The sequence below is a fragment of the Triplophysa rosa genome, linkage group LG14, assembly GCF_024868665.1.
Source record: "Triplophysa rosa linkage group LG14, Trosa_1v2, whole genome shotgun sequence".
In the NCBI taxonomy this organism is placed as follows: Eukaryota; Metazoa; Chordata; class Actinopteri; order Cypriniformes; family Nemacheilidae; genus Triplophysa; species Triplophysa rosa.
The window spans coordinates 6788332-6803914 of record NC_079903.1 but is presented as its reverse complement, the minus strand read 5'-3'; the positions used below and the strand labels follow the sequence as shown (position 1 = coordinate 6803914).

General features: G+C 37.8%; 1 protein-coding gene across 1 annotated transcript; it reads left to right on the top strand.

Moving 5' to 3' along the window:
• Window positions 1-7587: 7587 nt before the first annotated feature.
• lpar6a (lysophosphatidic acid receptor 6a) lies at window positions 7588-10349 on the top strand. The gene has a single exon (XM_057351023.1). The coding sequence runs from the start codon at window positions 8484-8486 to the stop codon at window positions 9570-9572; it is 1089 nt and encodes a 362-aa protein (XP_057207006.1). The 5' UTR covers window positions 7588-8483; the 3' UTR covers window positions 9573-10349.
• The last annotated feature ends 5234 nt before the right edge of the window (window positions 10350-15583 follow it).

Genomic DNA, 15583 nt, shown 5'->3' with positions numbered 1-15583 from the left:
TTGCTCAGAAATGCACAAAAGTTCAGATTTGTTCTAGATTTGTTTGGGACTAGCCAAAATAGAGCAAAAACTTGTGTTTAAGTGTGTCTAAAATTTAAGTCACTTATTAACTCAAGGTTTATTGAATAATTATACAAAATCAATATCACATCAGATGTTATCAAATAAAAAAACAAGATCTCCCTTACAGAAAAGACACATGAATTTCACATGTTTTTTACATGTTTTTCGCATGTGGTCACATGTATACAACATGTGTTTAACATGTGCAAAAAAACACGTGTGATCACAATGACATGTGCAACATGTGGTGACGTGAAGAACATGTGATCACATGTGGAGACATGTGGCATATGTTATCCCATGGGTTTCACGTGGGAATTCACATGGAATTCACACCAAAATGTTCCAAAAACACACATTTCACATGTGATCACATGTGTTTTTTGCACATGTGAATTCCGTGTGTCTTTTCTGTAAGGGCTCCTACAATCACATCTCGGATATTTTGTGTGAATTCATTTTCTTGACAGATTTCTTTAAGACAATCAACATTCTTCTCTTACCAGCAGTAAGAGTAACAAAAGTAACAGAAGAATCAAATAAGGAACAAGTGGTGAAAGCTTTTAAAGACAGAAGTCTTACATCCAATCACATGAATGATGTTAACACATAAATCAGACAATGCACCAGCAATTTAGTGTATTTCACAGTTGTGGTCTTGACCGGTCTTGAAAAAAAATCCCGAGACCATTAAGTTTGAGACCGAGACCGAGACCAAGACCAAGACCGAGTCCAAAGAAAGTTGAGACCGAGACAAGACCAAGACCATCAAAAATTGGTCTTGAGACCGGTCTCGAGTACTACAACACTAGTCCGTAACCATGACATAGCCATATCAAGCATTTTTTTTAAATGTATGTACCCCCAACATAAGCAAATCTTTTAAGATGCACATGTGTGTATAGGCCTATGTGTCAATGGCAATGGCAATTTTTAAAGTCCCCGTGAACCGGAAGTTGCGATCGTTTTTACTTCCGTATTCTGACACATTTCCTAGAATTTCAGAGGTTGGTGCTAGAAGGGATACAGCTACGGCCGGAAGTGGTGCAAAATCTCGCCATATAATTACAATAAATTACATTAGCTAACTCCTGCACCTGCACCTGCCCCAACCCTAAACCCAACCTTGCAATAATAAAAAATATTAATCAACTGTTGGCAAAAATTATGCGGCATTGAAGCGCGCATGCCCAGTGGAGGCAGCTGTATATCCCTTCTAGTCAAAACCAATTTCAAAGGATAAAATTAGTGGGCGTGGCTTGCGTTTTTCACTGCGAAATGATTGGATGTGTAAAAACAGCTGTTGCGTTGATTTTGAAATGAAACTGGCAGCAGACTGACAGTTGAAGGGGAGGAGTTAACGGATGCTCCGCCCAAACCGTCTAGTTTACGTCATTTGAGATATAGTCATTTCAGAGCGGAAGTGCATTTTCAGATTTTAACTGAAGATTATGAGGGTACATGAATTTTAATTAGAAAACGACCCACATTGATAATCTACTATAAACCCAGCAATATTTTATTTTTAAATTCACTGGGACTTTAAAGTTAAATTAAATTATGTTTCAAAATATATGAATTATTAAGAATAGTATGATACGACCATATTTCCTATTAAAAGTGAGGAAAGTCAGATTTCTTGCATCTCTCTGTAACTAATATTCTGTTTCATAGAAAAGGAGTCAATCATTCGGGTTTGTAAGGACGTGTGGGTGAGTAAACGCTGCCAAATTTCGTTGTGTGTATGTGCATTATATCATCGCTAGATGGCAGCAGTTCGCCTGCTAATGTGTGGCGATGGACCTGTGAATGCAATTTCTCTTGAGCCTGTTCAAACAGGTTGATTCTCACAGATTCAACACAATGTTGAAATGTGTTCCTCAGGACTGAGAGAAAATAACAAAGTCAAGTTCTTGCCTGTGAGAGTTTTCTGAGAAAAACACATGCCCCAACATTTCCAGGGACTGCCAGCTACAAGCATACGGTACCTTGTATATACACTAAAGTCTACTAAAAATGTACAGACTTTCAAAACATCAGCAGTCAGATGTTGTTGTTTGTTGATTTTCATATTTATTATAACTAACGATTTAACTGTAACACTTTTGCTTGATGCAGAAACAGAGATTTCCTCTTTTTGTGAACTGACCCTTTATAAAACTACACCCCATCAACTGTCAGTGCTCTAATGTTTGGTTTGCAAACAGTATTAAACGGTTTGCATGAACGTCTGGCATCCTTCCAACCATTTAGATTTGCATGAAGCAACCGTCAGATATTTTGTGTCCTATAACCACATAGATTGCCATTTGTAATAAACCCATATGCACTACATGTTACACCACTCAGTATCCATGATATTGATTTCTTTCTCCATTATGTGCAGACCGCTGTCTATAAGGATAAATATTTAGTGCTTGTCAAGCAAGTTGTCAACCTGTTTGTCTGCTGATGCAATATTCTGACCAGTGGCAAAGAGCAGACATGTTTGATTTTCCGATAAATTGTTTACCACAACAGATAAGTGCCGCACATGTGCACTTTGTAAACCGAGCTGTTGTCAGTTTGTGTGCGTGTGTGTACGCGTGTGTGCACGCACTAATGCAGAAATATCAGTGATATAATCTGTAGTTTTATTATGCAGTATATACGTGTCATGGTGGTTGATCACATGACCAACACAATATTTAAATAGAAAAAATATTTTTTTTTCTCATTTCTTAGCTGACAATAAATTGACAATACTTGTTTTTAAATGCAACAGTTTTGGTTACAGAATAATCTAATCTTGGGTGACAAATACTGTAAAAATAATCTGAAGAGTAATCCTACAATGCCTTCATAGCTACTTAAAAGTTAACACATCAGACAGCAAAACTTTTCAACTCTTGATAAAATCAGATTTCTGCATTTATTTATTCATTTATTTATTAGATATTATTTATTATAATGATCTTGCTTGGTCTATAAACACCATGCACTGTGCTGTGTTTTACCTTTCTGTGTTTTTCTTATTTGCTCCTGTAAAGCTGCTTTGGAACAATGCACATTGTGAAAAGCGCTATATAAATAAAATTGAATTGAATTGAGTAGATGTCAAGTAAAAGAGTCACATCTCTACTTAACGTAATATTTTTTTTCCAAAGTACTATTCATTTTTTATGAAACTTTTTTTTATTGTGAGGTCAATAAGCCATTTTTTTTCATTTTGTCATATTTAATAGGTGTAATAAAATTATGATTTTCATTCATTTTTACATAAAACGGTCAAGATCCTTATACGGTTTACATTGAGAAATATAAAGCAACAGTGTGTTCCACACGACAGACAATAAACATTATTAATAAACAATATCTTGAATATCTTGGTTGATCCTCACAACCCTTTTATAGTTTCCTGCCATTAAAATGAGATGCATTGTGTTCCTGGAACATGTGTGACAGATAGTGACATTGCTCACATGCGCATTGTTTTTATGCCGTTGGTGGAATGGTTTTGTATGAGGTCTCGCGTGCAGCAGACAATACTTGTTTTTAAGTGCAAACGTCTCCCTGACCTTGATGCTGTTTGTATTAGTTGAGCCCACTGGGAAAACAGAACAATGGACACAAAACATTTAACATATTTCACTGTGTCACCATGCACAGACTGCTTCTGATGCTTTTGTGTCAGTTCTGCACTGAAAAAAAAGTTGAGTCAACTTAAAATGATAAGGCAACCTATCACAAGCACGTTTTTGAGTTAACTCAACAAACAGCGACTGAAGTATACACCCAAAAAATTATGTTTAAGTTAGAGGGGGATACAAACACTGCATTTATTAGTTACACTGGAAACTGTTAAAGTCCCAGTGAAATTAAAAATGACAATTCTTATTTTTTCATGAAATATTGCAGCGTCCTTTTCTCTTTAAAATTCATGCCCTCATAATCTTCAGTTAAAATCTGAAAATGCACTTCCGCCCTGAAATGACTATCCATCTCAAATGAAGTAACTAGACGGCTTGACCGGAGCATCCATTAACTCCTCCCCTTCAACTGTCAGTCTGCTGCCAGTTTCATTTCAAAATCAATGCAACAGCTGTTTTACACATCCAATCAATTCGCAGTGAAAATGCATACCACGCCCACTAATTTTATCCTTTGAAATTCCTTTTCACTCGGAAATGTGTCAGAATACAGAAGTAAAAACGATCGCAACTTCCGGTTCACGGGGACTTTAACAACCCACTAAATTTACACATAGAAAATAAAATAACAGAGTGGGTTTAAATGGAGCGGAGATGATGCAGGAGATCGCTGGCAGGGTTTTGACTAAAAGGGATACACCTCCACTGGGCATGCGCACTTCAATGCCACATATTTTTTGTCATGCTGAAAACAGTTGATTAATATTTTTTTATTATTGTAAGGTTCGGTTTAGGGTTGGGGTAGGTGAAGGCATTAGCTAATGTAATTTATTTTAATTATATGGCCAGATTTTGCTGTATCCCTTCTAGCAACACTGGCAGGTGTGGGTGATTGTTGACTGGAGACAGGTGTGGGAGCGTGGAGAATCATGGGAATTGCAGTCCTTGGGTTTGGAGGAAGGAGAACAAAGGGAAACAGACCGGGAACAGATGAAACCGTGACAATCAGTGAATATCGGTTTTACTTGAATGTACAAAAATACAGAATAAAACATAAAATACACAAATACTATTTAGAATATGTAAATAATATTTATAAATAAAATACAGCAAACATTGACTATGTTGATCCTCTTATGTGGTAATGTTTTGTAGTCATGTGTTTTGTATAATTTTTTGCCAAGCATCCTTAAATTCATTTCAAAGTTGAGCTTCATCGAAGCACATCAAAGCAACATGCATAAAATGTTTAATCCGTCTTTAATAAAATAATTGAATAGAACAATGAAGATGTCATCCAAAGTTGGACATCACTTTGGCCGCTGTATAGACAGTTTTGGCGGCAAAAACATAAACAAACGCTATGTGGCCCAAACTTAACTGCCGGGAGACCTCCGCAAAGAATCTATCGCTGTTTAAATAGTTTTAATTTAATGTTATACAATAAAATATTAATATAAATTAATATCAACATAAAATAATTTTTTATATTATAACCAAACACAGACCGGAAGTTAACTTGGGGCCAAGCACATGCATCCATCTATAGATAGAAAATGAATAAGAAATAATTAAGTAAAATGGTCTAAATATTAAAACATAAACAAATATTTCCTGTGGAAGTCTCAGGACCATAAATGAATTCTGAAGGGTGCAAACTTTTTGCCTTTATTGCTTTTAAAGCTTGCTTTTGCTATCTTCTCCGGAACTGCCCATGCTGCCTCTAATTGATGTTCATAATGTTCTAGAGGTTAACACAATTACATAAAATGCATGTTTTGCATAATGGTTAAATGGTAAAAGCATTAAGAAACAATCTTAATGGCTCGCTAATGCCATTTCCGCTAATCAGGATTCCATGGTTTATCAGTTTGACGGAAAGTGACGCTTACAAGGTACCGTGATGCTACGGTTAACATGCCAGAGGAAAATTGTCTAATTAGATTTGACAGCATTTAAAAGGTTTTTAAAATCTATTCAGAATTTTTAGGAACTTTATTTGTTTAGGTTTAGTAAATAAACAAAATATTGTCATATTGCCCAATCTCCGCATCATCATTTGAGGATTAATTGGTGCATAACAATCCACGTCTACATTAAAGCGATAGTTCACCCAAAAATTAAAATTCATTTCAAACCTATATTACTTTTTTCTTCTATTTTGAAAAATGTTGATAACCAAACAACATTGAACCCCATTGACTACCACAAAACCACTGAGACACTTCTCAAAATATCTTCTTTTGTGTTTCACAGAAGAGAGAAAGTCGTGGATAAAAGAAATTTATTTTTTCATTTATTTTAGGCAAACTGTTCCTTTAAGTGGACTTTGGCTAATTTTTAAACTGTGCTAATTCAGAATTAAGATAAACAAATAAACCGTAAATCGATCATTCAGCAATCAGCTTTCTCACTTTTATCCTGTGACATAAAACAGGTTCGTCATTCTAACTACCTGACTAAAGACCAGTTTCTTGTGATATTGCATAATATGTCATAGGTTATATGCAATATGTCACAGGGGTGTGGTGTATAATCACAAATGCCTTCAGGGATCTAAACAGAAGGAAGTTTTGCTGAGGTAGCTGCTTGCACTTCCTCTGTTTTTCCCTGGTCTGCCTTCTGACTGCAGCTATGCTCTGGGAAAGCACAGTTTGCAGTTGTATGTTTGTTCAATTTTGCTCCTTAATGTCTCGATTGTTTATCCTGGACAAGAGTCTTATTTCTACTAGACAGAATAGCAAAAATAATAATGAATTTCCAAACATTTGTTGGACAAACCAGTGGTTGGGCAAACAGATAGTCCCGCCCCAAAGTCACGCCATTGGTTCAGCTGGTGTTGCTGTGGCTGTCTAGTTGCATTTATCAAACAAACAAAGCAATGTTTTGACAGCACCATACAGCCACAGTGTTTACACATATATTTGCAGGGAATTCACTGATGATGAAAACACTCATGGTTATCTCTGCTTTTAAAGCTGGTGAAAGTATGTGAACGTCTAAAAATTGCATACTTCAGTTTTAAATAGAAACTTTGACTTGAGTCGCATGCTAAGAGAACGTAAAACATCAATAGTCCTAAATGAAGTTCAACTATATACCCCTTACAAAAATGAACAATGGTTTAACTATAGTAACCATACTTTTGTGGTTTTATTTGTGTAAACCATTGTAACCACACATTAACTGGTCTAACTATAATAAGACCAAGGTTATACAAATTGTAATCTATCTGTCAAAAAAAAAACATGGTACAACTTTTACATTTTTATAATAAAACCATGGTTAATATACCTACGGGTAAACGTTGCATGCTATTTTGGGTTTTAAAACATTACCACAGTATTTTCAGGAGCACCCTGAAATCCACCAAAAGTACTAGTGAAGTAGTTTCAATACCACGGTATACATCAAAGTACCTTGGTTTTACCATCTGACACGACTACTGTACGGTAAAATCATAGCACTTTTTGTGTTTAAATTAGCTAAAGACTGTGTTAAAGATTTTCAATGTGTACATTATTAATTATAAATATACAACATTAATTTCATTTGGCTTTTTTATAAAATATTTTTATTTGTAATCATTTTATTTTTATTAAAATAATGTTTTATTATTTTATTTTCATTCACACATTCATTTAATGTTTCATTTTATCTTTTAATTTTATTATTTATATTTTAGTCCTGGATGTCAACAATTGTTTCATATATATGTGTATTCCTCCCAAAGGATCTTAGGAGTAATATCGTTTAAAAGAAAGTATTAAAAGAAACGCTTAGGCTTGATGATAAACAACACAACAACACATTTAAGACTGTAAAACAGATGATAAAACTATAATTTGCACCTTGCACACTATAAAAAAAAACATTTCAGTCTGCCTGGTGTTTTTCTCACAGAGGGAGGGAACTATCCAGGAGATGGGAGGAGCCACTGTGAGTCAATAGGCATGATAACACTTGTAAAAGCCTTCACAGTGCTGCTGCCTCCCACCCCGCCTCTTCAATACACACAGCCCAGAAGCCCCCAAGGCTGTTGCTGAAGGAGATACCAAGACAGAGTAGTAAGGAAGGGGGTGGGTCAGGAAACAGACCCTCACTGGAAGCCGTGAGCTAGACTGGCTCATTCTACTGTCACACGCTTAGAGAGCAGGACCGAGACTGCATGTCTAGCACTTTACCGTAAACACGATGTGCTGTACGCCTTCTGCAGGTGCTCTGAGGTTTCCGGACTGAGAACAAAGACGGGACTAATTGAAGGATACTGCAAGAAGTGGGAGAGAGACTATCATTTGGAGTTTGTTTACAAGAAGGAGATTGATTTTCTTCAATGGGATTTACTTGTTGTGGATACTCATGTGGTATTGCTCAAGTTAAACTGGAGGGAAAGACCGCGTGACTTCAAACTTTGGAGTGAGTAACTTCTAACCTTGGGGCTAGAGTCCTGTGGGGTGGCTGAGGAAAGGGCAAATAGAAGGGGGAGGGGAAGAGGTAGTTGGGGTCTGGCTCCAGTCTCTGGGGAAAAATGCCTTCAACATGAGCTAACCCCCCCGCAGAACCCAGCACGCTTTGTTAAAGACTGCCGGCGTGAAGCGTTTGATCACTCGCTGCGAACACATTTCAAGAGATCTATGCATCCTCGAAGGCAGGAGTGCCTTGCAGTTTGAAGCCATCCATCTGTCGCCCATGCTTTGTTTCCCCTGTTAAATCTTGGACTGAGGGAAATCCTCTTATTGTTTTGTCTTCGCCCAACTGCCACCCCATAGTGCGCCTTTGTTTCACGGCGAGATGTATAACACAACTTCTCCAAACGATGTTTCGACCCAGTTCGGCTCTCTGCAGGTGAGCAACGTCACTCATTGCCTGAAGAATGACGGCTTTAAATATCCCCTCTATAGCATAGTCTTCAGCATCGTCTTCATGGTGGGACTCATCACCAACGTGGCGGCCATGTACATTTTCACCTGTTCCCTGAAACTGAGGAACGAGACCACCACGTACATGATAAACCTGGTGGTGTCCGACTTGTTATTCGTTCTCACGCTGCCCTTGCGGGTCTTTTATTTCATCCAGCGGGACTGGCCGTTCGGCAGCCTGCTCTGCCAGCTCTCCGTCTCGCTCTTTTACACCAACATGTACGGAAGCATCCTGTTCCTCACCTGCATCAGCGTGGACCGCTTCCTCGCCATCGTCTACCCCTTCCGCTCCAGGGGGCTTCGGACCAAACGCAACGCCAAAATTGTCTGCGTGGCCGTTTGGATTCTGGTGCTCTCCGGAAGTCTCCCGACGGGCTTCCTGCTGACCAGTACCAACATGCAAAACAACACGACATCGTGCTTCGAGAACTTCTCGTCGAAACAGTGGAAGAGCCATCTATCCAAGGTGGTGATCTTCATCGAGACGGTGGGCTTCCTCATCCCCCTGATCCTGAACGTGGTTTGCTCCGCTATGGTGCTCCAGACTTTGAGGAGACCCCAGACCATCAGCCGGGGCGGGAAGCTGAACAAGAAAAAGATTTTGAGGATGATCATCGTCCACCTGTCCATCTTTTGCTTCTGCTTCATACCTTACAACGTCAACCTGGTGTTCTACTCCCTAGTGCGGACGAAGACCTTAAAGGGGTGCGGCGTGGAATCGGTGGTCCGGGCCATCTATCCCATTGCTTTGTGCATTGCCGTGTCCAACTGCTGTTTTGATCCCATCGTCTATTACTTTACTTCAGAGACGATACAGAACTCCATCAAGAGGAAGTCGCAGACCAGCCGTACCCTTGATGTGAAGTTCTCCGAGGCTTTGCATTCGGAAACGAGCTCCACCCTTCAGTTCAGTCTGAGGTCCATAAAGAACAAGATGTTCCACAATGAATCTAACGTATGAGGAGATACAAGGACAGATGGAGAGCTACTGTACCTGCCCCACGTCCCATCTTGGGGGTTTAAGTGAAACCAAGCACTGTGTGACATGTGGAACACTCCCAGATTGGGTTTGTTAATATGGCTCAGCACAAAGTGTAAACTGTGCCCTTTCAAGAGGGATTTAACTCCAGACATACTTTAACCCAGCGCAGGGCGGCACACTTGTTTTCAATGGGATTATATGCAAACATTTGGAAAGTGTGGAGTAAAAACTGGAACTAGATTAAAGTAGACCAGAATGTATGTGAATGTGCTTACTTTTCAGAAATGGTAAGTCAATGTAGAAATAACATTCGATAATATAACCACTATTTAATAGGAATATAAGTACACAGAACCATTAATGCATCTTCCTAATGTCAAATGAGAACACACACTGACTGCCTGAAGTGTCATAGTATTAACAAGCTGAACCCTTTTGATGGCACTTTATACATACTGTATTTAACTTTGCACTGACATTGATGCTGTCGTAATGCACTGTTTATTTCTCTCGCAAACTTCACTTGAAAATAAACTTTTTAAATGATAGATGGATATATTTATTTATTAGAGATGAATAATGATTGCTCTTCATGTGTACCCGTATCACTTTTTTCTTTTGCAAAACACAAATGAAGATACTTTGAAGAATGTTGTTAAACAAAACTGTTGGTCCCCATTCACTTCTATTGTATGGACACAAAATCTAAATCTGCTGTTACCAGCATTCTTCAAAATATCATCTTTTGTGTTCTGCAGAAGAAAGAAAGTCATACAGGTTTGAAATGACATGAGGGTGAATAAATGATGACAGAATTTTCGTTTTGGGGTGAACTGTCCCTTTAAGAAAGAAAGTGGGAAAGCTAAACCCTAGGACTTTCTAAAGCAAGCTCAACCAATAAACAGATGTCATATTGTAAAAAAAAAAACATTGCTCTATGACACACAATATTGTAACGCAAAAATTTAACAACAAAAAAAAAACATTAATTATCTGTTATTGTAAATGTGCGTTACTAAATTAAAAAAAGATGACACTCTATCAATTGCAATTCAATGTTATCACTGAAGTCCCATCATTTGTGATCTGAGTTTCAAACGAACTCTGTTTCACTACATATCAGCTGAGCTTCATCAACCAGCTCAGCAACCCTCAAACATTCTTCATTACACCGCATCTTTCCACTTTCTCATTGAAAATAAGTCATCCGCTGCAGGCAAAACCGAGTTGGTTTGGGGTAACTGAAGTTGTGAAATATCTGCGTATTGTGACATAATGACGGATGTAATATTTTTTGCAGGAACTGTCAATGCAGACCTTTGTCATCTGAATGTGCAACAAGGTGTTGCTTTATACTGTATGTGAAGAAACATGTTATGAGGATGTTGTGAGGAGAGCCTTGATGTTCTAAATTCAAGCTCCGCTCGTGTTTTGAGGTTAGCTCGACATGTGAAAAACCAAAAAGCGGAAATAATACAAGGTTAGAAAGTGTAATGAGAAGCTCACTTTTGCACACCTCAACGCTTATTCATGCAACGTCACTTTTAATATGTGTTGTCTATAGGCTACAGTTTATTTGAAGAGTTAATTTGCAAAAACAGATAACTCAGTTTTTAAACATGTTCAAAATCACGTTTTTTATTGTGCATTCCAAGTTATATCAATCAAAGTGCAGCTGGGTTGTTTTTATTAAGTTATAATAACTAAACAAATACAGCTAACTAACATAATAAAACACAATAAAAACATGATAACAAACTGTATAAAACACATGATTTTTGAACATTTAAAAAAAGGAGTTATTGTTTATGTAAATCTTCATTTGCATAGACAATGCATTAAAAGCAGTAACTTCAAAAGAGGAAGACAGACAACGAATCATTTTCGTCCCTAATATTGAATATTTTGTTACATTTTTGACTAAAATATACACTGCTGCCTAGGATAAACAATACATTTGAGAAATTTATGCGTATATTAGGCTATCCCAAATTTGCATCCTAATCTCACATCTTGTACTGTTGTTGCATGTAAAGCTAAACCCACTAGCATTCACTATCACTGTATCTTCCGGTTTATACATTTTAACCTTGCGTTAGTCATCGTTTTGAAATTCGAAAGACAACTTCGCTCTGTTGCGCAATGGGTTGTGGGCAATATTGCCCAAAACGGATGTGTGGACGCACACTTCACTGGAATCCTTTACTTTCACAGTACTTTTGATTTTACTCTTAGCTTGCCTACTAAATAAGCACACTACCTAGATATTATGATGGATATGAGAGTTGTTGCAGATTGGCTCCTGATCCTCTTCCATATAACATTATTCATGCTTAGACATTATATTACATTTTTATCATAAAGATCTAAATAACAAAAACCAAGATGCATTTTAGTTCCTAAATCACAATGAGATCCTATTTTATCACTTCCTCATTCCTCATTCCTCATTCATTTTGAGTCTGTGTGCTAAGTTTTCTTTCAAACACACATCCAGGTCACATTTCACTTGAAAATACAAATTATAAGTAAAAAGCATGTTTTACATAACAACTTTTTAGGATAACTAATGAGAACCTGCATGGAAGAAATGTGATTCTCATGAAAATATAGTATTATTACAATTTTAATATACCCAAAAATATGATCTTAACATGTTTTTCTGTTCCTGCGGCTCAGTGGTAAAGCATTGCGTAAGCAGCGCAAACGGTTGTGGGTTCGATTTCCAGGGAATAAGATGTAAAGCTTGAATGTACTGTAAGTCGCCTTGGATAAAAGTGTCTGCTACTGTAAATGCATAAATGTAAAATTTAAATGTTTTTGACAGACTGTAGGAGATTGACACATGTGTATGAGCGTGGTGTGGTGTTTTTGGTTCTTCTCGACAGCTCGCTGTTCTCCTGGCACTGAGAACAGTGCTGGGGTGCGTTTGATAAACACAGGATTAGGTCTCTTAACTTCAAACAAGCGTTACACGCCGACTTTTTTCCACGGCTTAGCCCTGCACAAACACAGCATTTAAAACCCAGCATGCAACCTCAGGACCTACTTCAAAGCTTGAACAACTTGTTGACTTTTTCTGCACCTTTGACTGGCTCATTTCCTGAAGAGAAGGAGGGGTGCCAGATCCAGTCTTAACTAGATTTAACCAAGAACTAATGTTTAGTCTGCGATATGTTTAGTATTTATCATGGATTTAAGTGTTCTTGAATGGAAATTCTGTCATCATTTGCTCACACTTGGTAGTTTTTCCATGTCATGAAAGTAAAATGAATGACTGATGTAGAGCTACAAAAATGAATCAGACAGGGAAGTACATATGATTTGTTTGCTATATACATGAATATTTCTAATGCAGTTTGATACCATGACAGCTTTGTGTGGGGGAAAGGCTTTCAATTTATTAAAATGGTTTGCCCTCTACCATATGTTTCAAATCTCATTTGTGTTTCTGCAAATACAAACTTACATCATAATGGCTGGAATACACTACAAGACTTTTAAAATCTTAACAGATTTTTTTAAACTAGACATCATACACTTGCAGACTTTTTGAAAGTTTCACATAGAAACACACTAACTGATCAAATCTGCAGACTGGCACAGACTTTCTGCAACAAGTCCAGACTGAAAATTTGGGCAAAATCTGAGCAAAAGTCTTGTAGTGTATTTTAGCATTAAACCAACCTGTTCTCACTCCCGACTCGTCACATATTTACGCTCGGTCAGCGCCCCACGGCGTCACTTTTTGAACGCGCAGGGTACTCCTTTGGTGTCGTTTTTCGACGAACAGGGAATTGCGTTGCTGTTTTCTAAATGCTCTTACAATTCTTAGCATTTCATAATTATTTATGGTTTTAATATTTTGTAGCACCTAACCCCACCCTCACCCTAAACCTAACCCTAACCACTTCTCAGCCATATAAAACACAGCACGCGAATAAAAGTACAGTCACGGGTATTTATTGCACAAACTGACCAAAAGCATTAAAAAATATAACAAACAACTCGTTTCGAAGACCTTTTTGCATCAAAGCCGTACGATAACTTAACATGAAGATGCCGTGCGTGTCCGTGAATGCATGAGGTCGGCACCCATTTAAAGACAAACCGGAACAGCTAGATGCAGTCGGTTGCGGGAGCCAATACCGTTTCACGTTCAAAGCCAACGAAATGACGCAATCGGTCACGAGATACGCGAGAGCCAATGGCATCGAAGCTGAGGTAACTTCCTCTGGCGGCAAATTTTGAACGTCTTTCTTCACTGGTTTTGAGATTTACGGCGGACGGTGTTCGCTGTCGCATCTGTATGGGATTACTTTTGTGTCAATAAAAATGAACGCAAACTTTAAAAAAACGAACAAAAATATACAATGAGAAAGAAAAAAACACTTTGATAATGAAAACAATAAACTCAATTGCAAGAATGTGACATGATTTTTGAATAAACTGCTATTTTTCTTAACAATTTTCTAAGTTTCGTTTTTGCAAATAATAGTTTTGAATTCGCTGCTAGATTTTTCATTTGCGCTTTTCGAGTTTTCGTTTACGCTTCTCAAGTTTTCGTTCGCCTTTCTGGCACAAATCTCACGTGTGGGCAGGATTTATGGCCACTTTACTCTCATTGGTTAGTGAGATTTGGATTGACAGCTCCCTGACCAGGACGTCGATACTGAAGACAGTGCAGTGCAACAAATTTTTCGGGTTTTTTTTGCAAATTATATCTAATATACATTTTCATAATGACAGTGAAATTATGTTCACATGCACGTGACCTCCTGACCTTTCGACATGTGAGTGCCGCAATACGAGAAGTCCCGTGAAGAAAAGTAACTGTCTGGAAAAAAAGGCTTTGCCATTGAAACAGTTCCAGCGTTCTGGTGTTTTTATTCTCTTCTGTTCTTTAAATGCGAGATTAACGTGTTTATTGACATGTTCTCGTGGTGATCCAGGACAGCTGAAAAAGCAAAGCAGGAACCCACTGAAGTTATTGATAGAAACCCCAAGGCTGCAAGATTGGGTTTCCTCATCACCCCTGACCCTATTTCAGCAGCACATGTGACAGGAACTGCCCTCCAAATTTACTCAGGTGTGCAAACCAAAGCGTGCTATCGAAAGCTTGTTTCCTTAATTGCGAAGCGGTCTGTTTTTTCCTGTCAGACCAATGTTGCTGAATCTCATGTCACTTTTACAGTACACGGCAGTTCTTGGCAGAGCCGATCCTTCCTATACGCAAACTACGCAAGTTGTGTAGGGCCTCCTTGAGTACAGAAGAAAAACATTATAATGTTAACAAGACGTGGATTTCTGCCTCCATCATTTGGAAATTTCCTTTTTAATGCTTAATTTATTTAATTACTGTGACATACTCAGACATCATGCAGTGTGCGCAGGTGATGACATGCACATAATGTTATGACATGCGCATAATGTTATGACATGCGCATAATGTGATGATGAGTGCATACACATGGCCTTGGCTTCAAAACGAAGCTACCCGTCTGTAGCGGAAAAACGGCAACAACGTGAAGCAAAAGAACCAGAATGCATGTGTTTTTGTACTATTTAAAAGTCTTATTTAGTTTTGCCAAATTATGCAAGTACAGAAAGATTTACAAATTCAGTATTTCTCGACTGGTATACAGTTGGTTTGACTGTGGACGTTCGATAATCGTGAATTTAGGGAACGTCTCCAAAGTTACATGCGGTATAACATTAATATTCTAACTTCAATAGCATTTACAGGAAATGACTTACAGTCACAAAACCAGCTGTACAATGTTCATGTGAGTCTCGCCATTGCAATCCACTGTATTTCGTTTGCCCATGATATTGTGTAATTTTTGTGTAATTGAGGGTTTTTTGAATGCTTAGCTTTCGTGAGTAAACTATATTTATCATGTTTTATTTATGTTAATAACTAATTTGGATAGTAAAAAGCTATATGGTTCGAGAGCCAAGTATTACTTTAGGTAAATGACTATTTACAT